This window comes from Anomaloglossus baeobatrachus, chromosome 4 (genome assembly GCF_048569485.1).
Source record: "Anomaloglossus baeobatrachus isolate aAnoBae1 chromosome 4, aAnoBae1.hap1, whole genome shotgun sequence".
Classification (NCBI taxonomy): Eukaryota; Metazoa; Chordata; class Amphibia; order Anura; family Aromobatidae; genus Anomaloglossus; species Anomaloglossus baeobatrachus.
Genome location: NC_134356.1, coordinates 3,816,598 through 3,842,828, shown reverse-complemented (window position 1 = coordinate 3,842,828; position 26,231 = coordinate 3,816,598). Strand labels below are relative to the sequence as shown.

Genomic DNA, 26,231 nt, shown 5'->3' with positions numbered 1-26,231 from the left:
TTTTTTCTCACTGGGTAGTAGTTTTTTCCACTGAGGCTTGATGGTGAGAGCCTCATCAGCTAGAGCTGCAGCTTCCTCCACAGTGGCTGGTCTCCTTTCACGCACCCATTCCCGGATCTCAGCGGGGCACTTGAAGTAAAACTGCTCTTTTAGGAGGACCTGGAGGACGGTCTCCAAGGTTAAGGCCTCCTCTGCCTCCAACCAACGATGCCACAGATGTTTGAGTTTGTGGGCATACATCTTGAAGGACACTTCCTCATCACATGCTAGAGTACGGAACTGAGTCCTGTAAGTGTCTGGCGTTACAGCATAATGTTCTAGAATAGTCTGTTTAATATCCGCATACTCACAGTTCCACCGAGGGTCCATAGCTCTATAGGCTGCAGCAGCTCCACCCTCTAAGAGCCCAACCAGATGCCGGACGCGCTCCCTTTCTGGGACTTCCATTAATCGACACTGATGCTCAAAGTCCTGGAAGAAGCCCTCAATATCACCAGCAGCCTCATTAAACTGCTTGAAGTCTTTGCGGGACACTCTGGGAAGTTCCCTCATGATGGGTGCTGGGGTTACAGTCTGTCTGGAACCTCTCGCGGCTTCCACAGCGAGCTGCTTATCCAGCAATGCCATCTCCTCCATCCTGCGCTCCTTCTCTTCAGCTCCACGCATGGCCTCCCACTTATCTTCTATGGTGGCCTCATCTCCAAGCAGTGCCATCTTTTCCTTGTACCACACAACCCATTGACTTTTTTGGGTATTCACCTCCGGCTCCCGTCTTTGCTCCCCTTGCTGTGGAAATTGTTCCTCGGTGCCATCTTGCAGGCAAGCGTGTTCCAATGCCTCAATTAGTTGCTCCTTAGAGAGTCCTTTGTAGCCGACACCTAATTCACGGGCCTTTGTTTGTAGACTCGCCACAGTCCAGTTCCTGTATCCTGAGGTTCTGGTTTCAGACGTCGATTGGCTGTTGTCCTCCATTTCTTCTGCTCTGATCCCGCCGCTGCCACCAGTTTGTGACGGGGTGTACATCAGAGCAAAGAGAGACAACAGGCCGAGGATGATCCAACAGGTTTACTAACAGGAATACAGGAACAGCACACGACAAGTCCAAATAAAACAGATTCGGGGGCACCTCCCGATAATCCAAAGTGCCAGATCACAACGTAATAGTCCTTTTCAGAGTCCCAGAAATCCCACACAATCCACTGGACGGCGAGGTCTGTCCGCAGATTCAGATCTCGCTCCCTTCCTCTTCAAAAACTCAACTCCCAACTGCATTTAGAAACAGGAGTGAATTGTTTGAGCTCGTGGGCCCGCCCCTCAAGGGTAGGGGTCTTTGCAATGGTTGGGCCCACTAGAAGATTCTAGAAGGTTGGCTCCGAGATGTCTACAGGTTTGTGTAGTTGGCGTTATCCACTGCTTACGAAACAATGAGAAGTTCCCCTGGCTGTGTGGACAAGAGATAATTGCATTATGGGCCCAGAGACACAGGAGATGGGGGGAAGGTATGGTTACTTACATCCCAAGACATTTCAAAGTGTTCAGTAAGTACAACCAAAGGAAAGTGACATCACATCCTGACATAGTATTACAGCAAATACAGTGAGAAGGTAAAATACATCATGACAGGTGTTCTCAGTGATGTCACCGCTGATCTCTGGTGATGGATAGGAGGTGTTCTCAGTGATGTCACCGCTGATCTCTGGTGATGGATAGGTGTTCTCAGTGATGTCACTGCTGATCTCTGGTGATGGATAGGCGGTGTTCTCAGTGATGTCACTGCTGATCTCTGGTGATGGATAGGAGGTGTTCTCAGTGATGTCACAGCTGATCTCTGGTGATGGATAGGAGGTGTTCTCAGTGATGTCACAGCTGATCTCTGGTGATGGATAGGAGGTGTTCTCAGTGATGTCACCGCTGATCTCTGGTGATGGATAGGTGGTGTTCTCAGTGATGTCACCGCTGATCTCTGGTGATGGATAGGCGGTGTTCTCAGTGATGTCACCGCTGATCTCTGGTGATGGATAGGAGGTGTTCTCACTGATGTCACCGCTGATCTCTGGTGATGGATAGGAGGTGTTCTCAGTGATGTCACTGCTGATCTCTGGTGATGGATAGGCGGTGTTCTCAGTGATGTCACTGCTGATCTCTGGTGATGGATAGGCGGTGTTCTCAGTGATGTCACCGCTGATCTCTGGTGATGGATAGGAGGTGTTCTCAGTGATGTCACCGCTGATCTCTGGTGATGGATAGGAGGTGTCCTCAGTGATGTCACCGCTGATCTCTGGTGACGGATAGGAGGTGTTCTCAGTGATGTCACTGCTGATCTCTGGTGATGGATAGGCGGTGTTCTCAGTGATGTCACCGCTGATCTCAGGTGATGGATATTGGCGTTTTCTAAGTGATGTCACCGCTGATCTCTGGTGATGGATAGGCGGTGTTCTCAGTGATGTCACTGCTGATCTCTGGTGATGGATAGGCGGTGTTCTCAGTGATGTCACTGCTGATCTCTGGTGATGGATAGGCGGAGTTCTCTGTGATGTCACTGCTGATCTCTGGTGATGGATAGGAGGTGTTCTCAGTGATGTCACCGCTGATCTCTGGTGATGGATAGGCGGTGTTCTCAGTGATGTCACTGCTGATCTCTGGTGATGGATAGGAGGTGTTCTCAGTGATGTCACCGCTGATCTCTGGTGATGGATAGGTGGTGTTCTCAGTGATGTCACCGCTGATCTCTGGTGATGGATAGGCGGTGTTCTCAGTGATGTCACCGCTGATCTCAGGTGATGGATATTGGCGTTTTCTCAGTGATGTCACCGCTGATCTCTGGTGATGGATAGAAGGTGTTCTCAGTGATGTCACCGCTGATCTCTGGTGATGGATAGGTGTTCTCAGTGATGTCACTGCTGATCTCTGGTGATGGATAGGCGGTGTTCTCAGTGATGTCACTGCTGATCTCTGGTGATGGATAGGAGGTGTTCTCAGTGATGTCACAGCTGATCTCTGGTGATGGATAGGAGGTGTTCTCAGTGATGTCACAGCTGATCTCTGGTGATGGATAGGAGGTGTTCTCAGTGATGTCACCGCTGATCTCTGGTGATGGATAGGTGGTGTTCTCAGTGATGTCACCGCTGATCTCTGGTGATGGATAGGCGGTGTTCTCAGTGATGTCACCGCTGATCTCAGGTGATGGATATTGGCGTTTTCTAAGTGATGTCACCGCTGATATCTGGTGATGGATAGAAGGTGTTCTCAGTGATGTCACCGCTGATCTCTGGTGATGGATAGGCGGTGTTCTCAGTGATGTCACTGCTGATCTCTGGTGATGGATAGGAGGTGTTCTCAGTGATGTCACCGCTGATCTCTGGTGATGGATAGGTGGTGTTCTCAGTGATGTCACCGCTGATCTCTGGTGATGGATAGGCGGCGTTCTCAGTGATGTCACTGCTGATCTCTGGTGATGGATAGGAGGTGTTCTCAGTGATGTCACCGCTGATCTCTGGTGATGGATAGGAGGTGTTCTCAGTGATGTCACCGCTGATCTCTGGTGATGGATAGGAGGTGTTCTCAGTGATGTCACTGCTGATCTCTGGTGATGGATAGGAGGTGTTCTCAGTGATGTCACCGCTGATCTCTGGCGATGGATAGGAGGTGTTCTCAGTGATGTCACCGCTGATCTCTGGTGATGGATAGGCGGTGTTCTCAGTGATGTCACCGCTGATCTCTGGTGATGGATAGGCGGTGTTCTCAGTGATGTCACCGCTGATCTCTGGTGATGGATAGGCGGTGTTCTCAGTGATGTCACCGCTGATCTCAGGTGATGGATAGGAGGTGTTCTCAGTGATGTCACTGCTGATCTCTGGTGATGGATAGGCGGTGTTCTCAGTGATGTCACCGCTGATCTCTGGTGATGGATAGGCGGTGTTCTCAGTGGTGTCACCGGTGATCTCTGGTGATGGATAGGTGGTGTTCTCAGTGATGTCACCGCTGATCTCTGGTGATGGATAGGAGGTGTTCTCAGTGATGTCACCGCTGATCTCTGGTGATGGATAGGTGGTGTTCTCAGTGATGTCACCGCTGATCTCAGGTGATGGATAGGAGGCGTTCTCAGTGATGTCACCGCTGATCTCTGGTGATGGATAGGAGGTATTCTCAGTGATGTCACCGCTGATCTCTGGTGATGGATAGGCGGTGTTCTCAGTGATGTCACCGCTGATCTCTGGTGATGGATAGGAGGTGTTCTCAGTGATGTCACTGCTGATCTCTGGTGATGGATAGGAGGTGTTCTCAGTGATGTCACTGCTGATCTCTGGTGATGGATAGGAGGTGTTCTCAGTGATGTCACTGCTGATCTCTGGTGATGGATAGGAGGTGTTCTCAGTGATGTCACTGCTGATCTCTGGTGATGGATAGGAGGTGTTCTCAGTGATGTCACCGCTGATCTCTGGTGATGGATAGGCGGTGTTCTCAGTGATGTCACCGCTGATCTCTGGTGATGGATAGGCGGTGTTCTCAGTGATGTCACCGCTGATCTCTGGTGATGGATAGGTGGTGTTCTCAGTGATGTCACCGCTGATCTCTGGTGATGGATAGGCGGTGTTCTCAGTGATGTCACTGCTGATCTCTGGTGATGGATAGGAGGTGTTCTCAGTGATGTCACTGCTGATCTCTGGTGATGGATAGGAGGTGTTCTCAGTGATGTCTCTGCTGATCTCTGGTGATGGATAGGCGGTGTCCTCAGTGATGTCACCGCTGATCTCTGGTGATGGATAGGAGGTGTTCTCAGTGATGTCACCGCTGATCTCTGGTGATGGATAGGCGGTGTTCTCAGTGATGTCACCGCTGATCTCTGGTGATGGATAGGTGGTGTTCTCAGTGATGTCACCGCTGATCTCTGGTGATGGATAGGCGGTGTTCTCAGTGATGTCACTGCTGATCTCTGGTGATGGATAGGTGGTGTTCTCAGTGATGTCACCGCTGATCTCTGGTGATGGATAGGAGGTGTTCTCAGTGATGTCACTGCTGATCTCTGGTGATGGATAGGCGGTGTTCTCAGTGATGTCACCGCTGATCTCTGGTGATGGATAGGCGGTGTTCTCAGTGATGTCACCGCTGATCTCAGGTGATGGATAGGAGGTGTTCTCAGTGATGTCACTGCTGATCTCTGGTGATGGATAGGCGGTGTTCTCAGTGATGTCACCGCTGATCTCTGGTGATGGATAGGAGGTGTTCTCAGTGATGTCACCGCTGATCTCTGGTGATGGATAGGAGGTGTTCTCAGTGATGTCACCGCTGATCTCTGGTGATGGATAGGCGGTGTTCTCAGTGATGTCACTGCTGATCTCTGGTGATGGATAGGCGGTGTTCTCAGTGATGTCACCGCTGATCTCTGGTGATGGATAGGAGGTGTTCTCAGTGATGTCACCTCTGATCTCTGGTGATGGATAGGCGGTGTTCTCAGTGATGTCACCTCTGATCTCTGGTGATGGATAGGCGGTGTTCTCAGTGATGTCACTGCTGATCTCTGGTGATGGATAGGAGGTGTTCTCAGTGATGTCACCGCTGATCTCTGGTGATGGATAGGAGATGTTCTCAGTGATGTCACTGCTGATCTCTGGTGATGGATAGGCGGTGTTCTCAGTGATGTCACTGCTGATCTCTGGTGATGGATAGGAGGTGTTCTCAGTGATGTCACCGCTGATCTCTGGTGATGGATAGGAGATGTTCTCAGTGATGTCACTGCTGATCTCTGGTGATGGATAGGCGGTGTTCTCAGTGATGTCACCGCTGATCTCTGGTGATGGATAGGAGGTGTTCTCAGTGATGTCACTGCTGATCTCTGGTGATGGATAGGAGGTGTTCTCAGTGATGTCACTGCTGATCTCTGGTGATGGATAGGCGGTGTTCTCAGTGATGTCACCGCTGATCTCTGGTGATGGATAGGCGGTGTTCTCAGTGATGTCACCGCTGATCTCTGGTGATGGAAAGGAGGTGTTCTCAGTGATGTCACTGCTGATCTCTGGTGATGGATAGGAGGTGTTCTCAGTGATGTCACTGCTGATCTCTGGTGATGGATAGGAGGTGTTCTCAGTGATGTCACCGCTGATCTCAGGTGATGGATAGGAGGTGTTCTCAGTGATGTCACTGCTGATCTCTGGTGATGGATAGGAGGTGTTCTCAGTGATGTCACTGCTGATCTCTGGTGATGGATAGGAGGTGTTCTCAGTGATGTCACTGCTGATCTCTGGTGATGGATAGGAGATGTTCTCAGTGATATCACCGCTGATCTCTGGTGATGGATAGGCGGTGTTCTCAGTGATGTCACCGCTGATCTCAGGTGATGGATATTGGCGTTTTCTCAGTGATGTCTGATGTTTTCCGTCTTCACAGCACTGACCTGTTTTCTTGGTTTCTCCCCCGTAGATCGGACCCCCTGGAGGTAGCAGGACTCGTGCCCCCTCTCTGTGTACTGCAGATTGTTGCAGATTATGACATCAGCAGGATGTTGGCCCGGAAGAGTATAATCCCTGAGGAATATGTCCTGGCGAGAATTGCTGCAGAAAATCTGCGAAAACCAAGAATCCGCGACCGTCTAAGAAAAGCTCGATTTGTGGCAAAGAATGGCGCGTGTAATGTGGCGCACAAAAATATCCGTGAACAGGGCCGCTTCCTGCAAGACATCTTCACCACCCTGGTGGACCTCAAGTGGCGGCACACGCTGGTCATCTTCACCATGTCCTTCCTCTGCAGCTGGCTGCTGTTCGCCATGATGTGGTGGCTTGTCGCATTCGCCCACGGTGACATGGACATCAGAGAGAACGCAACGGCGCAGGAGCCCTGCATCGCCAACGTGAAGTAAGGGGCAGCGTGTAGGCAGAGGGCGGGCAATGGGCGGACATCAAGCAGGCAGCGGGTGGGCAGCAAGCAGGCAGCGAGCCGGCAACAGGCGGACAGCAAGCAGTCAGCGGGCGGGCAATGGGCGGACATCAAGCAGGCAGCGGGCGGGCTGCAAGCAGGCAGCGGGCAATGGGCGGACAGCAAGCAGTCAGCGGGTGGGCAACGGGTGGACAGCAAGCATGCAGCGGGCGGGCAACGGGCGGATAGCAAGCAGGCAGAGGGTGGGCAACAGGCGGACAGCAAGCAAGCAGAGGGTGGGCAATGGGGAGGCGGCAAGCAAACAGCAGGCGGGCAATGGGCAGACAGCAAGCAGGAAGGGGGCGGGCAAAGGGCAGACAACGGGCGGACAGCAAGCAGGCAGCAGGCGGGCAACGGGCGGACAGCAAGCAGTCAGCGGGCGGGCAGCAAGCATGCAGCGGGCGGGCAACGGGCGGACAGCAAGCAGTCAGCGGGTGGGCAACGGGCGGACAGCAAGCAAGCAGAGGGCGGGCAACCGGGAGGCGGCAAGCAAACAGCAGGCGGGTAATGGGCAGACGGCAAGCAGGAAGCGGGTAGGCAACGGGAAAAGGACAGATAAAGGGGTGGACAGCAAGCAGGCAGCAGGCGGGCAACGGGCGGACAGCAAGCAGTCAGCGGGCGTGCTGCAGTTGAGCAATGGCAGACAACGGGCGGTAGCAAGCAGGCAGAGGGCGGGCAGCAAGAAGGCAGCGTGCGGCCGTCGAGCAAGGGCAGACAATGGGCGGGCGGTCACGAGAGGAGATCGGACACAGCCCTCACACTATCCACAGCGCCCCCATAATGACAGCATCTTGCTCAGTGCCCCCATAATGACCACGTCTTGCTTAGTGCCCCCATAATAACAGCTTCTTGCTCAGTGCCCCCATAATGACCGCGTCTTGCTCAGTGCCCCATAATGACCGCGTCTTGCTCAGTGCCCCCATAATGACCGCGTTTTGCTCAGTGCCCCATAATAACAGCTTCTTGCTCAGTGCCCCCATAATGACCGCGTCTTGCTCAGTGCCCCCATAATGACCGTGTCTTGCTCAGTGCCCCCATAATGACCGTGTCTTGCTCAGTGACCCCATAATGACCGCGTCTTGCTCAGTGCCCCCATAATGACCGCGTCTTGCTCAGTGCCCCCATAATGACCGCGTTTTGCTCAGTGCCCCATAATAACAGCTTCTTGCTCAGTGCCCCCATAATGACCGCGTCTTGCTCAGTGCCCCCATAATGACCGTGTCTTGCTCAGTGCCCCCATAATGACCGCGTCTTGCTCAGTGCCCCCATAATGACCGCGTCTTGCTCAGTGCCTCCATAATGACCGTGTCTTGCTCAGTGCCCCACAATGACCGTGTCTTGCTCAGTGCCCCCATAATGACCGTGTCTTGCTCAGTGCCCCCATAATGACCGCGTTTTGCTCAGTGCCCCATAATAACAGCTTCTTGCTCAGTGCCCCCATAATGACCGCGTCTTGCTCAGTGCCCCCACAATGACCGTGTCTTGCTCAGTGCCCCCACAATGACCGTGTCTTGCTCAGTGCCCCCACAATGACCGTGTCTTGCTCAGTGCCTCCATAATGACCGTGTCTTGCTCAGTGCCCCCATAATGACCGCGTCTTGCTCAGTGCCCCCACAATGACCGTGTCTTGCTCAGTGCCCCCATAATGACCGCGTCTTGCTCAGTGCCCCCACAATGACCGTGTCTTGCTCAGTGCCCCCATAATGACCGTGTCTTGCTCAGTGCCCCCATAATGACCGTGTCTTGCTCAGTGCCCCCATAATGACCGTGTCTTGCTCAGTGCCCCCATAATGACCGCGTCTTGCTCAGTGTCCCATAATGACCGCGTCTTGCTCAGTGCCCCCATAATGACCGCGTCTAGCTCAGTGCCCCCATAATGACCGCGTTTTGCTCAGTGCCCCATAATAACAGCTTCTTGCTCAGTGCCCCCATAATGACCGCGTCTTGCTCAGTGCCCCCATAATGACCGCGTCTTGCTCAGTGCCCCCATAATGACCGTGTCTTGCTCAGTGCCCCCATAATAACAGCGTCTTGCTCAGTGCCCCCATAATGACAGTGTCTTGCTCAGTGCCCCCATAATGACCGCATCTTGCTCAGTGCCCCCATAATGACCGTGTCTTGCTCAGTGCCCCCATAATGACCGCGTCTTGCTCAGTGCCCCCATAATGACCGTGTCTTGCTCAGTGCCCCCATAATGACCGTGTCTTGCTCAGTGCCCCCATAATGACCGTGTCTTGCTCAGTGCCCCCACAATGACCGCGTCTTGCTCAGTGCCCCCATAATGACCGTGTCTTGCTCAGTGCCCCACAATGACCGCGTCTTGCTCAGTGCCCCCATAATGACAGTGCCTTGCTCAGTGACCCCATAATGACCGCGTCTTGCTCAGTGCCCCCATAATGACCGTGTCTTGCTCAGTGCCCCACAATGACCGCGTCTTGCTCAGTGCCCCCATAATGACAGTGCCTTGCTCAGTGACCCCATAATGACAGTGTCTTGCTCAGTGCCCCATAATGACCGCGTCTTGCTCAGTGACCCCATAATGACCGCATCTTGTTCAGTGCCCCCATAATGACCGTGTCTTGCTCAGTGCCCCCATAATGACCGCATCTTGCTCAGTGACCCCATAATAACCGCGTCTTGCTCAGTGACCCCATAATAACCGCGTCTTGCTCAGTGCCCCCATAATGACCGTGTCTTGCTCAGTGACCCCACAATGACCGCGTCTTGCTCAGTGCCCCCATAATGACCGTGTCTTGCTCAGTGACCCCACAATGACCGTGTCTTGCTCAGTGACCCCATAATGACCGTGTCTTGCTCAGTGCCCCACAATGACCGCGTCTTGCTCAGTGCCCCCATAATGACAGTGCCTTGCTCAGTGACCCCATAATGACCGCGTCTTGCTCAGTGCCCCCATAATGACCGCGTCTTGCTCAGTGCCTCATAATGACAGTGTCTTGCTCAGTGCCCCATAATGACCGCGTCTTGCTCAGTGACCCCATAATGACCGCGTCTTGCTCAGTGCCCCCATAATGACTGTGTCTTGCTCAGTGCCCCCATAATGACCGCGTCTTGTTCAGTGCCCCACAATGACCGCGTCTTGCTCAGTGCCCCCATAATGACCGTGTCTTGCTCAGTGCCCCCATAATAACCGCGTCTTGCTCAGTGCCCCCATAATGACCGTGTCTTGCTCAGTGCCCCATAATGACCGTGTCTTGCTCAGTGACCCCATAATGACCGTGTCTTGCTCAGTGCCCCCATAATGACCGCGTCTTGCTCAGTGCCCCCATAATGACTGTGTCTTGCTCAGTGCCCCCATAATGACTGTGTCTTGCTCAGTGCCCCCATAATGACTGTGTCTTGCTCAGTGCCCCCATAATGACCGCGTCTTGCTCAGTGCCCCCATAATGACCGTGTCTTGCTCAGTGCCCCCATAATGACTGTGTCTTGCTCAGTGCCCCCATAATGACCGCATCTTGCTCAGTGCCCCCATAATGACCGCGTCTTGCTCAGTGCCCCCATAATGACCGCGTCTTGCTCAGTGCCCCCATAATGACCGCGTCTTGCTCAGTGCCCCCATAATGACCGCATCTTGCTCAGTGCCCCATAATGACCGTGTCTTGCTCAGTGCCCCCATAATGACCGCGTCTTGCTCAGTGCCCCCATAATGACCGCGTCTTGCTCAGTGCCCCCATAATGACCGTGTCTTGCTCAGTGCCCCCATAATGACCGTGTCTTGCTCAGTGCCCCCATAATGACCGTGTCTTGCTCAGTGACCCCATAATGACCATGTCTTGCTCAGTGCCCCCATAATGACCGCGTCTTGCTCAGTGCCCCCATAATGACCGTGTCTTGCTCAGTGACCCCATAATGACCGTGTCTTGCTCAGTGACCCCATAATGACCATGTCTTGCTCAGTGCCCCATAATGACCGCGTCTTGCTCAGTGACCCCATAATAACCGCGTCTTGCTCAGTGCCCCCATAATAACCGCATCTTGTTCAGTGCCCCATAATGACCGTGTCTTGCTCAGTGCCCCATAATGACCGTGTCTTGCTCAGTGCCCCCATAATAACCGCATCTTGTTCAGTGCCCCACAATGACCGTGTCTTGCTCAGTGCCCCCATAATGACCGTGTCTTGCTCAGTGCCCCCATAATGACCGCGTCTTGCTCAGTGCCCCCATAATGACCGTGTCTTGCTCAGTGACCCCATAATGACCGTGTCTTGCTCAGTGACCCCATAATGACCATGTCTTGCTCAGTGCCCCATAATGACCGCGTCTTGCTCAGTGCCCCCATAATAACCGCGTCTTGCTCAGTGCCCCCATAATAACCGCATCTTGTTCAGTGCCCCACAATGACCGTGTCTTGCTCAGTGCCCCCACAATGACCGTGTCTTGCTCAGTGCCCCCATAATGACCGTGTCTTGCTCAGTGCCCCCATAATGACCGTGTCTTGCTCAGTGCCCCACAATGACCGTGTCTTGCTCAGTGCCCCCATAATGACCGTGTCTTGCTCAGTGCCCCCATAATGACCGTGTCTTGCTCAGTGCCCCCATAATGACCGCATCTTGCTCAGTGCCCCCATAATGACCGTGTCTTGCTCAGTGCCCCCATAATGACCGTGTCTTGCTCAGTGCCCCCATAATGACCGTGTCTTGCTCAGTGCCCCCATAATGACAGTGTCTTGCTCAGTGCCCCCATAATGACCGTGTCTTGCTCAGTGCCCCCATAATGACCGCGTCTTGCTCAGTGACCCCATAATGACCGTGTCTTGCTCAGTGCCCCCATAATGACCGTGTCTTGCTCAGTGCCCCCATAATGACCGTGTCTTGCTCAGTGACCCCATAATGACCGTGTCTTGCTCAGTGACCCCATAATAACCGCGTCTTGCTCAGTGCCCCCATAATGACCGTGTCTTGCTCAGTGCCCCCATAATGACCGTGTCTTGCTCAGTGACCCCATAATGACCATGTCTTGCTCAGTGCCCCCATAATGACCGCGTCTTGCTCAGTGCCCCCATAATGACCGTGTCTTGCTCAGTGACCCCATAATGACCATGTCTTGCTCAGTGCCCCCATAATGACCGTGTCTTGCTCAGTGCCCCCATAATGACAGTGTCTTGCTCAGTGCCCCCATAATGACCGTGTCTTGCTCAGTGCCCCCATAATGACCGCGTCTTGCTCAGTGACCCCATAATGACCGTGTCTTGCTCAGTGCCCCCATAATGACCGTGTCTTGCTCAGTGCCCCCATAATGACCGTGTCTTGCTCAGTGACCCCATAATGACCGTGTCTTGCTCAGTGACCCCATAATGACCATGTCTTGCTCAGTGCCCCATAATGACCGCGTCTTGCTCAGTGCCCCCATAATGACCGTGTCTTGCTCAGTGACCCCATAATGACCATGTCTTGCTCAGTGCCCCCATAATGACCGCGTCTTGCTCAGTGCCCCCATAATGACCGTGTCTTGCTCAGTGACCCCATAATGACCGTGTCTTGCTCAGTGACCCCATAATGACCATGTCTTGCTCAGTGCCCCCATAATGACCGCGTCTTGCTCAGTGCCCCATAATGACCGCGTCTTGCTCAGTGCCCCATAATGACCGTGTCTTGCTCAGTGCCCCCATAATAACCGCGTCTTGCTCAGTGCCCCCATAATAACCGCATCTTGTTCAGTGCCCCCATAATGACCGTGTCTTGCTCAGTGCCCCCATAATAACCGCATCTTGTTCAGTGCCCCCATAATGACCGTGTCTTGCTCAGTGCCCCACAATGACCGTGTCTTGCTCAGTGCCCCCATAATGACCGTGTCTTGCTCAGTGCCCCCATAATGACCGTGTCTTGCTCAGTGCCCCCATAATGACCGCGTCTTGCTCAGTGACCCCATAATGACCGTGTCTTGCTCAGTGCCCCCATAATGACCGTGTCTTGCTCAGTGCCCCCATAATGACCGTGTCTTGCTCAGTGACCCCATAATGACCGTGTCTTGCCCAGTGACCCCATAATGACCATGTCTTGCTCAGTGCCCCATAATGACCGCGTCTTGCTCAGTGCCCCCATAATGACCGTGTCTTGCTCAGTGACCCCATAATGACCATGTCTTGCTCAGTGCCCCCATAATGACCGCGTCTTGCTCAGTGCCCCCATAATGACCGTGTCTTGCTCAGTGACCCCATAATGACCGTGTCTTGCTCAGTGACCCCATAATGACCATGTCTTGCTCAGTGCCCCCATAATGACCGCGTCTTGCTCAGTGCCCCATAATGACCGCGTCTTGCTCAGTGCCCCATAATGACCGTGTCTTGCTCAGTGCCCCCATAATAACCGCGTCTTGCTCAGTGCCCCCATAATAACCGCATCTTGTTCAGTGCCCCCATAATGACCGTGTCTTGCTCAGTGCCCCCATAATAACCGCATCTTGTTCAGTGCCCCCATAATGACCGTGTCTTGCTCAGTGCCCCACAATGACCGTGTCTTGCTCAGTGCCCCCATAATGACCGTGTCTTGCTCAGTGCCCCCATAATGACCGTGTCTTGCTCAGTGCCCCCATAATGACCGCATCTTGCTCAGTGCCCCCATAATGACCGTGTCTTGCTCAGTGCCCCCATAATGACCGTGTCTTGCTCAGTGCCCCCATAATGACCGTGTCTTGCTCAGTGCCCCCATAATGACCGTGTCTTGCTCAGTGCCCCCATAATGACCGCATCTTGCTCAGTGCCCCCATAATGACCGTGTCTTGCTCAGTGCCCCCATAATGACCGTGTCTTGCTCAGTGCCCCCATAATGACCGTGTCTTGCTCAGTGCCCCCATAATGACAGTGTCTTGCTCAGTGCCCCCATAATGACCGTGTCTTGCTCAGTGCCCCCATAATGACCGCGTCTTGCTCAGTGACCCCATAATGACCGTGTCTTGCTCAGTGCCCCCATAATGACCGTGTCTTGCTCAGTGCCCCCATAATGACCGTGTCTTGCTCAGTGCCCCCATAATGACCGCGTCTTGCTCAGTGACCCCATAATGACCGTGTCTTGCTCAGTGCCCCCATAATGACCGTGTCTTGCTCAGTGCCCCCATAATGACCGTGTCTTGCTCAGTGCCCCCATAATGACAGTGTCTTGCTCAGTGCCCCCATAATGACCGTGTCTTGCTCAGTGCCCCCATAATGACCGCGTCTTGCTCAGTGACCCCATAATGACCGTGTCTTGCTCAGTGCCCCCATAATGACCGTGTCTTGCTCAGTGCCCCCATAATGACCGTGTCTTGCTCAGTGCCCCATAATGACCGTGTCTTGCTCAGTGCCCCCATAATGACCGCGTCTTGCTCAGTGCCCCCATAATAACCGCGTCTTGCTCAGTGCCCCACAATGACCGCGTCTTGCTCAGTGCCCCCATAATGACTGTGTCTTGCTCAGTGCCCCATAATGACCGTGTCTTGCTCAGTGCCCCCATAATGACCACGTCTTGCTCAGTGCCCCACAATGACCGCGTCTTGCTCAGTGCCCCCATAATGACTGTGTCTTGCTCAGTGCCCCCATAATAACCGCGTCTTGCTCAGTGCCCCATAATGACCGTGTCTTGCTCAGTGCCCCATAATGACAGCGTCTTGCTCAGTGCCCCCATAATGACCGTGTCTTGCTCAGTGCCCCATAATGACAGTGTCTTGCTCAGTGCCCCCATAATGACCGTGTCTTGCTCAGTGCCCCATAATGACAGTGTCTTGCTCAGTGACCCCATAATGACCGCGTCTTGCTCAGTGCCCCCACAATGACCGTGTCTTGCTCAGTGCCCCCATAATGACTGTGTCTTGCTCAGTGCCCCCATAATGACCGCGTCTTGCTCAGTGCCCCCATAATGACCGTGTCTTGCTCAGTGCCCCACAATGACCGTGTCTTGCTCAGTGCCCCCATAATGACCGTGTCTTGCTCAGTGCCCCCATAATGACCGCGTCTTGCTCAGTGCCCCCATAATGACAGTGTCTTGCTCAGTGCCCCCATAATGACAGTGTCTTGCTCAGTGCCCCACAATGACCGTGTCTTGCTCAGTGCCCCCATAATGACCACGTCTTGCTCAGTGCCCCCATAATGACCGTGTCTTGCTCAGTGCCCCCATAATGACTGTGTCTTGCTCAGTGCCCCCATAATGACTGTGTCTTGCTCAGTGCCCCATAATGACAGTGTCTTTCTCAGTGCCCCATAATGACCGCGTCTTGCTCAGTGACCCCACAATGACCGTGTCTTGCTCAGTGCCCCCATAATGACCGTGTCTTGCTCAGTGCCCCCATAATGACCGTGTCTTGCTCAGTGCCCCCATAATGACCGCGTCTTGCTCAGTGCCCCATAATGACCGCGTCTTGCTCAGTGCCCCCATAATGACCGCGTCTTGCTCAGTGCCCCCATAATGACCGTGTCTTGCTCAGTGCCCCCATAATGACCGTGTCTTGCTCAGTGCCTCCATAATGACCGTGTCTTGCTCAGTGCCCCCATAATGACTGTGTCTTGCTCAGTGCCCCCATAATGACCGTGTCTTGCTCAGTGCCCCATAATGACTGTGTCTTGCTCAGTGCCCCCATAATGACCGTGTCTTGCTCAGTGCCCCCATAATGACCGTGTCTTGCTCAGTGCCCCCATAATGACCGCGTCTTGCCCAGTGCCCCCATAATGACCGTGTCTTGCTCAGTGCCCCCATAATGACCGCATCTTGCTCAGTGCCCCCATAATAACTGCGTCTTGCTCAGTGCCCCCATAATGACCGTGTCTTGCTCAGTGCCCCCATAATGACCGTGTCTTGCTCAGTGCCCCCATAATGACCGTGTCTTGCTCAGTGCACCCATAATGATCGCGTCTTGCCCAGTGCCCCCACAATGACCGTGTCTTGCTCAGTGCCCCCATAATGACTGTGTCTTGCTCAGTGCCCCACAATGACCGCGTCTTGCTCAGTGCCCCCATAATGACCGTGTCTTGCTCAGTGCCCCCATAATGACCGCGTCTTGCTCATTGCCCCCATAATGACTGTGTCTTGCTCAGTGCCCCCATAATGACCGTGTCTTGCTCAGTGCCCCCATAATGACCGCGTCTTGCTCAGTGCCCCCATAATGACCGCGTCTTGCTCAGTGCCCCACAATGACCGCGTCTTGCTCAGTGCCCCCATAATGACCGCATCTTGCTCAGTGCCCCCACAATGACCGTGTCTTGCTCAGTGCCCCCATAATGACCGCATCTTGCTCAGTGCCCCCACAATGACCGTGTCTTGCTCAGTGCCCCCACAATGACCGCGTCTTGCTCAGTGCCCCCATAATGACCGTGTCTTGCTCAGTGACCCCATAATGACCATGTCTTGCTCAGTGCCCCCATAATGACCGTGTCTTGCTCAGTGCCCCCACAATGACCGTGTCTTGCTCAGTGCCCCCATAATGACTGTGTCTTGCTCAGTGCCCCACAATGACCGCGTCTTGCTCAGTGCCCCCATAATGACTGTGTCTTGCTCAGTGCCCCCATAATGACCGCGTCTTGCTCAGTGCCCCCATAATGACCGCGTCTTGCTCAGTGCCCCCATAATGACCGCGTCTTGCTCAGTGCCCCACAATGACCGCGTCTTGCTCAGTGCCCCCATAATGACTGTGTCTTGCTCAGTGCCCCCATAATGACCGTGTCTTGCTCAGTGCCCCCATAATGACCGCGTCTTGCCCAGTGCCCCCATAATGACCGCGTCTTGCTCAGTGCCCCCATAATGACTGTGTCTTGCTCAGTGCCTCCATAATGACCGTGTCTTGCTCAGTGCCCCCATAATGACCGCATCTTGCTCAGTGCCCCATAATGACCGTGTCTTGCTCAGTGCCCCCATAATGACTGTGTCTTGCTCAGTGCCCCCATAATGACCGTGTCTTGCTCAGTGCCCCCATAATGACCGCATCTTGCTCAGTGCCCCCATAATGACTGTGTCTTGCTCAGTGCCTCCATAATGACAGTGTCTTGCTCAGTGCCCCCATAATGACCGTGTCTTGCTCAGTGCCCCCATAATGACCGCATCTTGCTCAGTGCCCCCATAATGACTGTGTCTTGCTCAGTGCCTCCATAATGACCGTGTCTTGCTCAGTGCCCCCATAATGACCGCATCTTGCTCAGTGCCCCCATAATGACCGCGTCTTGCTCAGTGCCCCACAATGACCGCGTCTTGCTCAGTGCCCCCATAATGACTGTGTCTTGCTCAGTGCCCCCATAATGACCGTGTCTTGCTCAGTGCCCCCATAATGACCGCGTCTTGCCCAGTGCCCCCATAATGACCGCGTCTTGCTCAGTGCCCCCATAATGACTGTGTCTTGCTCAGTGCCTCCATAATGACCGTGTCTTGCTCAGTGCCCCCATAATGACCGCATCTTGCTCAGTGCCCCATAATGACCGTGTCTTGCTCAGTGCCCCCATAATGACTGTGTCTTGCTCAGTGCCCCCATAATGACCGTGTCTTGCTCAGTGCCCCCATAATGACCGCATCTTGCTCAGTGCCCCCATAATGACTGTGTCTTGCTCAGTGCCTCCATAATGACCGTGTCTTGCTCAGTGCCCCCATAATGACCGCATCTTGCTCAGTGCCCCATAATGACCGTGTCTTGCTCAGTGCCCCATAATGACCGTGTCTTGCTCAGTGCCCCCATAATGACCGTGTCTTGCTCAGTGCCCCATAATGACCGTGTCTTGCTCAGTGCCCCCATAATGACCGTGTCTTGCTCAGTGCCTCCATAATGACCGTGTCTTGCTCAGTGCCCCCATAATGACCGCATCTTGCTCAGTGCCCCATAATGACCGTGTCTTGCTCAGTGCCCCCATAATGACCGTGTCTTGCTCAGTGCCCCCATAATGACTGTGTCTTGCTCAGTGCCCCACAATGACCGCGTCTTGCTCAGTGCCCCCATAATGATCGCGTCTTGCCCAGTGCCCCCACAATGACCGTGTCTTGCTCAGTGCCCCCATAATGACTGTGTCTTGCTCAGTGCCCCACAATGACCGCGTCTTGCTCAGTGCCCCCATAATGACCGTGTCTTGCTCAGTGCCCCCATAATGACCGCGTCTTGCTCATTGCCCCCATAATGACTGTGTCTTGCTCAGTGCCCCCATAATGACCGTGTCTTGCTCAGTGCCCCCATAATGACCGCGTCTTGCTCAGTGCCCCCACAATGACCGCGTCTTGCTCAGTGCCCCCATAATGACCGCGTCTTGCTCAGTGCCCCACAATGACCGCGTCTTGCTCAGTGCCCCCATAATGACTGTGTCTTGCTCAGTGCCCCCATAATGACCGTGTCTTGCTCAGTGCCCCCATAATGACCGCATCTTGCTCAGTGCCCCCACAATGACCGTGTCTTGCTCAGTGCCCCCATAATGACCGCATCTTGCTCAGTGCCCCCACAATGACCGTGTCTTGCTCAGTGCCCCCACAATGACCGCGTCTTGCTCAGTGCCCCCATAATGACCGTGTCTTGCTCAGTGACCCCATAATGACCATGTCTTGCTCAGTGCCCCCACAATGACCGTGTCTTGCTCAGTGCCCCCATAATGACTGTGTCTTGCTCAGTGCCCCACAATGACCGCGTCTTGCTCAGTGCCCCCATAATGACTGTGTCTTGCTCAGTGCCCCCATAATGACCGCGTCTTGCTCAGTGCCCCCATAATGACCGCGTCTTGCTCAGTGCCCCCATAATGACCGCGTCTTGCTCAGTGCCCCACAATGACCGCGTCTTGCTCAGTGCCCCCATAATGACTGTGTCTTGCTCAGTGCCCCCATAATGACCGTGTCTTGCTCAGTGCCCCCATAATGACCGCGTCTTGCCCAGTGCCCCCATAATGACCGCGTCTTGCTCAGTGCCCCCATAATGACTGTGTCTTGCTCAGTGCCCCCATAATGACCGCGTCTTGCTCAGTGCCCCCATAATGACCGCGTCTTGCTCAGTGCCCCCACAATGACCGCGTCTTGCTCAGTGCCCCCATAATGACCGTGTCTTGCTCAGTGCCCCCATAATGACCGCGTCTTGCCCAGTGCCCCCATAATGACCGCGTCTTGCTCAGTGCCCCCATAATGACTGTGTCTTGCTCAGTGCCCCCATAATGACCGCGTCTTGCTCAGTGCCCCCATAATGACCGCGTCTTGCTCAGTGCCCCCATAATGACCGCGTCTTGCTCAGTGCCCCACAATGACCGCGTCTTGCTCAGTGCCCCCATAATGACCGTGTCTTGCTCAGTGCCCCCATAATGACCGCGTCTTGCTCAGTGCCCCCATAATGACCGCGTCTTGCTCAGTGCCCCACAATGACCGCGTCTTGCTCAGTGCCCCCATAATGACCGCATCTTGCTCAGTGCCCCATAATGACTGTGTCTTGCTCAGTGCCCCCATAATGACCGTGTCTTGCCCAGTGCCCCCATAATGACCGCGTCTTGCCCAGTGCCCCCATAATGACCGTGTCTTGCTCAGTGCCCCATAATGACCGCATCTTGCTCAGTGCCCCCATAATGACCGTGTCTTGCTCAGTGCCCCCATAATGACCACGTCTTGCTCAGTGCCCCCATAATGACCGTGTCTTGCTCAGTGCCCCATAATGACCGTGTCTTGCTCAGTGCCCCCATAATGACCGTGTCTTGCTCAGTGCCCCACAATGACCGCGTCTTGCTCAGTGCCCCATAATGACCGTGTCTTGCTCAGTGCCCCCATAATGACCGTGTCTTGCTCAGTGCCCCCATAATGACCGTGTCTTGCTCAGTGCCCCCATAATAACCGCGTCTTGCTCAGTGCCCCATAATGACCGCATCTTGCTCAGTGCCCCATAATGACCGCATCTTGCTCAGTGCCCCATAATGACCGTGTCTTGCTCAGTGCCCCCATAATGACCGTGTCTTGCTCAGTGCCCCCATAATGACCACGTCTTGCTCAGTGACTCCCTATTTTCCTCCTGCAGGTCCTTCACCGCAGCTTTTCTCTTCTCCATTGAGGTGCAGGTGACCATTGGCTTCGGGGGGCGGATGATGACAGAAGAGTGCCCCCTCGCCATCTCTCTCCTGATCATGCAGAACATTGTGGGGCTGATCGTTAATGCCGTCATGTTGGGCTGCATCTTCATGAAGACGGCGCAGTCCCACCGCCGGGCAGAGACCCTCATCTTCAGCCGCCATGCTGTCATAGCTGTGAGGAACGGGAAGCTTTGCCTCATGTTCCGGGTCGGGGACCTGCGTAAGAGCATGATCATCAGCGCCTCCGTGAGGATTCAGGTGGTCAGGAAAACAGTGACTCCAGAAGGAGAGGTCATCCCCATCCACCAGATCGACGTCCCGGTGGACAACTCCATCGAGAGCAATAACATCTTCCTGGTGGCGCCGCTGATCATCAGTCATGTGATAGATAAGAGGAGTCCTCTGTACGACGTCTGCGCCACCGACCTGTCCACCCAGGACCTGGAGGTCATCGTCCTACTAGAGGGGGTGGTGGAGACCACAGGGATCACCACACAAGCCCGGACCTCTTACATCACCGAGGAGATTCTGTGGGGTCATCGCTTTGTGCCCATCGTCTCAGAGGAGGAAGGTGTCTATTCTGTGGACTACTCCAAATTTGGCAACACTACCAAAGTGGCCACTCCCCGCTGCAGCGCCCGAGAACTGGACGAAAAGCCCTCCATATTGATTCAGACGCTCCAGAAGAGCGAGCTCTCCCATCAGAACTCTCTGAGGAAGCGCAACTCCATGAGACGCAACAACTCCATGCGGCGCACCAACTCCATGAGACGCAACAACTCGGGACTCATTGTGCCCAAAGTTCAGTTCATGGCCCCCGAGCAGAATAAGGAGACATGACAGAGATGCTCCTTTGTCCTCCACGCTCCTCCTCTGCTCTCCACCATCCTCTTCCATTATCCTCCATCATCCTTCACCATCCACCATCCTCTACCACCCTCCATCCTACTCCACTGCCTTAAATCATACTCCATCACCCTTCACCACCCTCCATCTTCCCTCCCTTCCCACCGCAGTCTTCTACCGTCCTCAATCATCTACAGTTTTGTAGGTCTTTCATCATTCTCCTCCACTGCCCTCCGTCTTCTACCATCCATCCCCATATTCTACCATCCTCTGTCCTCTTCTACCACCCTCCACGGTCTTCCACCATCCTGAATCTCCCTTCACCATCCTCCACTACCCTCCAGCACCCTCTCTTGTCCTCCATCATCTTCTATCATCCTCCACTTCCACCACCTTCCAGTCTTCTACCAAAATCCACTGTCTTGTACTGTCCTCCATCCTCCTCCACCATTTTCTACCATCCTCCCCTGTCTTCTACCATGCTCCACCGCTCTCGGTCATCTTTCACTACCCTCCAACAACTTCTACCGTTTTCTACTGTTCTTTACCTTTCTCTACCATCTTCCACCATTTTCGACCACTTTACACTGTATTTCATTGTCCTCCACCATCTTCCATCATTCTCCACATTCCATACTTTTCCCTACCTCCCTCCACCATCTTTCTCCATCCTAGACTGTCATCCATCTTCCTCCACAACATTCCACTATCCTCCATTATCTTCCACATTCCTCCACCATCTTTCATTTTCCTCCACTGTACTCCGTCATCCTCCACCATCTTTCATTAACCTTTCAGATTCCATACTTTCCCCACCGTCTTTCTCATCTCCACATTCCTTTCCCATCCTCTGCCTTCCACCTCTTTCCCATTTCACCTTCTCCACTGTCTTCCATCTTTTTCCACCCTTCTTTGTCTTCCTCCAGCCTTTACACATTCCTACCATCTTCATCTTCACGTCCAAACCCTTTTCCGCCTTCCACCTCTCCCTTCCACCATCCGCCATCTTTCACCCTGTTCATTGAACCATCTCCTCCCTCCTGAACCTTTTCCCATCATCCTCCACCAAGGTTGTCTTATTATCTCCTCTACTGTCTTCTCTATCTGCCTGGTCTTTCTTCAGCTTCTTCCACCTGCCTCCTTTGTTCTCCATATCCTCCACCATGCTCCATTCTCTTCCACCTTCCACCACCTTCCTCCACTTTGTCCGCCCCTCCGCTCTCCCCTCCATATTTATTGTCCCAATAGACTTTTCTCATTATTTTTAGAATTAATGTTTGTCTGCTGCAATCAATAAATGTTTTACCCACAAACTATTGTGGGATGGTTATAGGACGACTAATCTGTGTGGAGACGTCTCTGGAGCTCTCCAGTGGGATGGTTATAGGGCGAGTCAGGAGGACTGATCTATGTAGAGACATCTCCAGAGCTCTCGGGGATGGTTATAGGGCGAGTCTGAGGGACTGATCTGTGTGGAGACGTCTCTGGAGCTCTCCAGTGGGATGGTTATAGGGCGAGTCAGGAGGACTGATCTATGTAGAGACATCTCCAGAGCTCTCGGGGATGGTTATAGGGCGAGTCAGGGGGACTGATCTGTGTGGAGATGTCTCCAGAGCTCTCCAGTAGGATGGTTATAGGGCGAGTCAGGAGGACTGATCTATGTAGAGACATCTCCAGAGCTCTCGGGGATGGTTATAGGGCGAGTCTGAGGGACTGATCTGTGTGGAGACGTCTCTGGAGCTCTCTAGTGGGATGGTTATAGGGAGAGTCTGAGGGACCGATCTGTGTGGAGACGTCTCTGGAGCTCTCTAGTGGGATGGTTATAGGGCGAGTCTGAGGGATTGATCTGTGTGGAGACGTCTCCAGAACTCTCCAGTAGGATGGTTATAGGGCGAGTCAGGGGGACCGATCTGTGTGGAGACGTCTCTGGAGCTCTCTCATGGGATGGTTATAGGGAGAGTCTGAGGGACCGATCTGTGTGGAGACGTCTCCGGAGCTCTCTTGTGGGATGGTTATAGGGCGAGTCAGGGGGACTGATCTGTGTGGAGATGTCTCCAGAGCTCTCGTGGGATGGTTATAGGGCGAGTCAGGGGGACTGATCTGTGTGGAGACGTCTCCGGAGCTCTCTTGTGGGATGGTTATAGGGAGAGTCTGAGGGACCGATCTGTGTGGAGACGTCTCTGGAGCTCTCTAGTGGGATGGTTATAGGGCGAGTCACCGGGACTGATCTGTGTGGAGACGTCTCCGGAGCTCTCTTGTGGATGGTTATAGAGCGAGTCAGGAGGACTGATCTGTGTGGAGACGTCTGGGGAGCTCTCTTGTGGGATGGTTATAGGGCGAGTCAGGGGGACTGATCTGTGTGGAGACGTCTCCGGAGCTCTCTTGTGGATGGTTATAGAGCGAGTCAGGAGGACTGATCTGTGTGGAGACGTCTCCAGAGCTCTCTTGTGGGATGGCTATAGGATAAGTCAAGAGAACCGATCTGTGTGGAGATGTCTCCAGAGCTCTCTTGTGGGATGGTTATAGGGCGAGTCAGGGGGATTGATCTGTGTGGAGATGTCTCCAGAGCTCTCTCGTGGGATGGTTATAGGGCGAGTCAGGGGGACTGATCTGTGTGAAGACGTCTCCGGAGCTCTCTAGTGGGATGGTTATAGAGCGAGTCAGGGGGACTGATCTGTGTGGAGACGTCTCCGGAGCTCTCCAGTGGGATGGTTATAGGGCAAGTCAGGGGGACCGATCTGTGTGGAGACGTCTCCAGAGCTCTTCAGTGGGATGGTTATAGGGCGAGTCAGGGGGACCGATCTGTGTGGAGACGTCTCCAGAGCTCTCCAGTGGGATGGTTATAGGGCGAGTCAGGGGGACCGATCTGTGTGGAGACGTCTCCAGAGCTCTCCAATGGGATGGTTATAGGGCGAGTCAGGGGGACCGATCTGTGTGGAGACGTCTCCAGAGCTCTCCAGTGGGATGGTTATAGGGCGAGTCAGGGGGACCGATCTGTGTGGAGACGTCTCCGGAGCTCTCTTGTGGATGGTTATAGAGCGAGTCAGGACTGATCTGTATGGAGACGTCTCCGGAGCTCTCCAGTGGGATGGTTATAGGGCGAGTCAGGGGGACCGATCTGTGTGGAGACGTCTCCAGAGCTCTCCAGTGGGATGGTTATAGGGCGAGTCAGGGGGACCGATCTGTGTGGAGACGTCTCCGGAGCTCTCTTGTGGATGGTTATAGAGCGAGTCAGGACTGATCTGTATGGAGACGTCTCCGGAGCTCTCCAGTGGGATGGTTATAGGGCGAGTCAGGGGGACCGATCTGTGTGGAGATGTCTCCGGAGCTCTCTTGTGGATGGTTATAGAGCGAGTCAGGAGGACTGATCTGTATGGAGACGTCTCCGGAGCTCTCCAGTGGGTTGGTTATAGGGCGAGTCAGGGGGACCGATCTGTGTGGAGACGTCTCCGGAGCTCTCTAGTGGGAGAAGAACACAAGAAACATCTCATGATGGGTAACACCAGTGAGCCGTCTCAAGACCGCCACAAAATTATTGCTGTAAAACATCCTGATAGCATTGGTTACAGAAGACCTTCTAAACTGCTGGAGGTTCCAGTGACTGATGACCATCATTTCACCATAAACCGGCCACAAGATGCTGCTCCCCGCAAGATATCAGACCGAGGAGGGAAAGGAATTATCAGAAGAGTTGTCCAAGAGAAATTACCCCCCTGTGCAGAGCTACAGAAAGGGGGTTCTCATAAGTCACCCTAACTCAGCTGCCATGTCCTGTATGCACGCTCGGTACTCAAGAATGTTAGGGGTGTCCATGACCAATTGTAGCAGACCGGAGACAATCACCATTGTCATATATAGCTGCACCTTCAGACAGGACGAGGACTGGAACTCTAGCGCTACCTATTGGAAGTAGCAATCCTAAATGTCAAGCCCCCGTTCTCCCTGAAGAGACAAATTTGCATATTAAAATTTCCCAGAGGAGCATGCAAAGTATTTAAGTTTCCTCACACTCCAGAAGGAGAATCCTTACCCCTTAGGTCCCAGTCTTGGCCTCTCATACTTTACACAGATGAGGGGACAAAAGCCCGAAACACGGCGTCGGTAAATTCAGATTCTGATTTGGCTTTCATCCTAAGACATAAGGCAGCAAAGCTCGTTACAGGGCAGATATTGACATTTAGGATTGCTACGTCCAAAAGGTGGCGCTAGAGTTCAAGTCCACGTTCTCCCCAAGCAGGCGGCTATAGACGAAGATGGTGATCTCCTGTCTGGTACAATTGGTCTCTAACACCCCCGACCAAAATACTACGACGTCCCGGACTGGACATGTGACTGCAAAGATGTGACGGAGGAGACAGGTGGTCACCGAAAACTGAGGACGGAGGAGACGAGCGGTCACTGAATACTGAGGACAGAGGAGACGGGCGGTCACCGAATACTGAGGACGGAGGAGACGAGCGGTCACCGAATACTGAGGACGGAGGAGACGAGCGGTCACTGAATACTGAGGACGGAGGAGACGGGCTGTCACTGAATACTGAGGATGGAAGAGACAGGCTGTCACTGAATACTGAGGACGGAGGAGACGGGCGGTCACCGAATACTGAGGACGGAGGAGACGGGCGGTCACTGAATACTGAGGACAGGGGAGACGGGCGGTCACTGAATACTGAGAACGGAGGAGACGGGAGGTCACTGAATACTGAGGACGGAGGAGACAGGTGGTCACCGAAAACTGAGGACGGAGGAGACGAGCGGTCACTGAATACTGAGGACAGAGGAGACGGGCGGTCACTGAATACTGAGGATGGAGGAGACGAGCCGTCACTGAATACTGAGGACGGAGGAGACGGGCGGTCACCGAATACTGAGGACGGAGGAGACGGGCGGTCACTGAATACTGAGGACAGGGGAGACGGGCGGTCACTGAATACTGAGAACGGAGGAGACGGGAGGTCACTGAATACTGAGGACGGAGGAGACAGGTGGTCACCGAAAACTGAGGACGGAGGAGACGAGCGGTCACTGAATACTGAGGACAGAGGAGACGGGCGGTCACCGAATACTGAGGACGGAGGAGACGAGCGGTCACCGAATACTGAGGACGGAGGAGACGAGCGGTCACTGAATACTGAGGACGGAGGAGACGGGCTGTCACTGAATACTGAGGATGGAAGAGACAGGCTGTCACTGAATACTGAGGACGGAGGAGACGGGCGGTCACCGAATACTGAGGACGGAGGAGACGGGCGGTCACTGAATACTGAGGACAGGGGAGACGGGCGGTCACTGAATACTGAGAACGGAGGAGACGGGAGGTCACTGAATACTGAGGACGGAGGAGACAGGTGGTCACCGAAAACTGAGGACGGAGGAGACGAGCGGTCACTGAATACTGAGGACAGAGGAGACGGGCGGTCACTGAATACTGAGGATGGAGGAGACGAGCCGTCACTGAATACTGAGGACGGAGGAGACGGGCGGTCACCGAA

The 26,231-nt window shown here is 53.9% G+C and overlaps 1 protein-coding gene across 1 annotated transcript in view; it reads left to right on the top strand.

Moving 5' to 3' along the window:
- Nucleotides 1–22,047, top strand: part of KCNJ8 (potassium inwardly rectifying channel subfamily J member 8) — a 105,645-nt gene extending 83,598 nt beyond the window's left edge. Inside the window, exons 2-3 of the mRNA XM_075343498.1 lie at nucleotides 6,418–6,849; nucleotides 19,842–22,047. Coding sequence (XP_075199613.1) covers nucleotides 6,497–6,849; nucleotides 19,842–20,733 — 1,245 coding nt within the window. The 5' untranslated portion in view covers nucleotides 6,418–6,496 and the 3' untranslated portion in view covers nucleotides 20,734–22,047. The remainder of the gene's footprint in view (nucleotides 1–6,417; nucleotides 6,850–19,841) is intronic.
- Nucleotides 22,048–26,231: the final 4,184 nt, after the last annotated feature.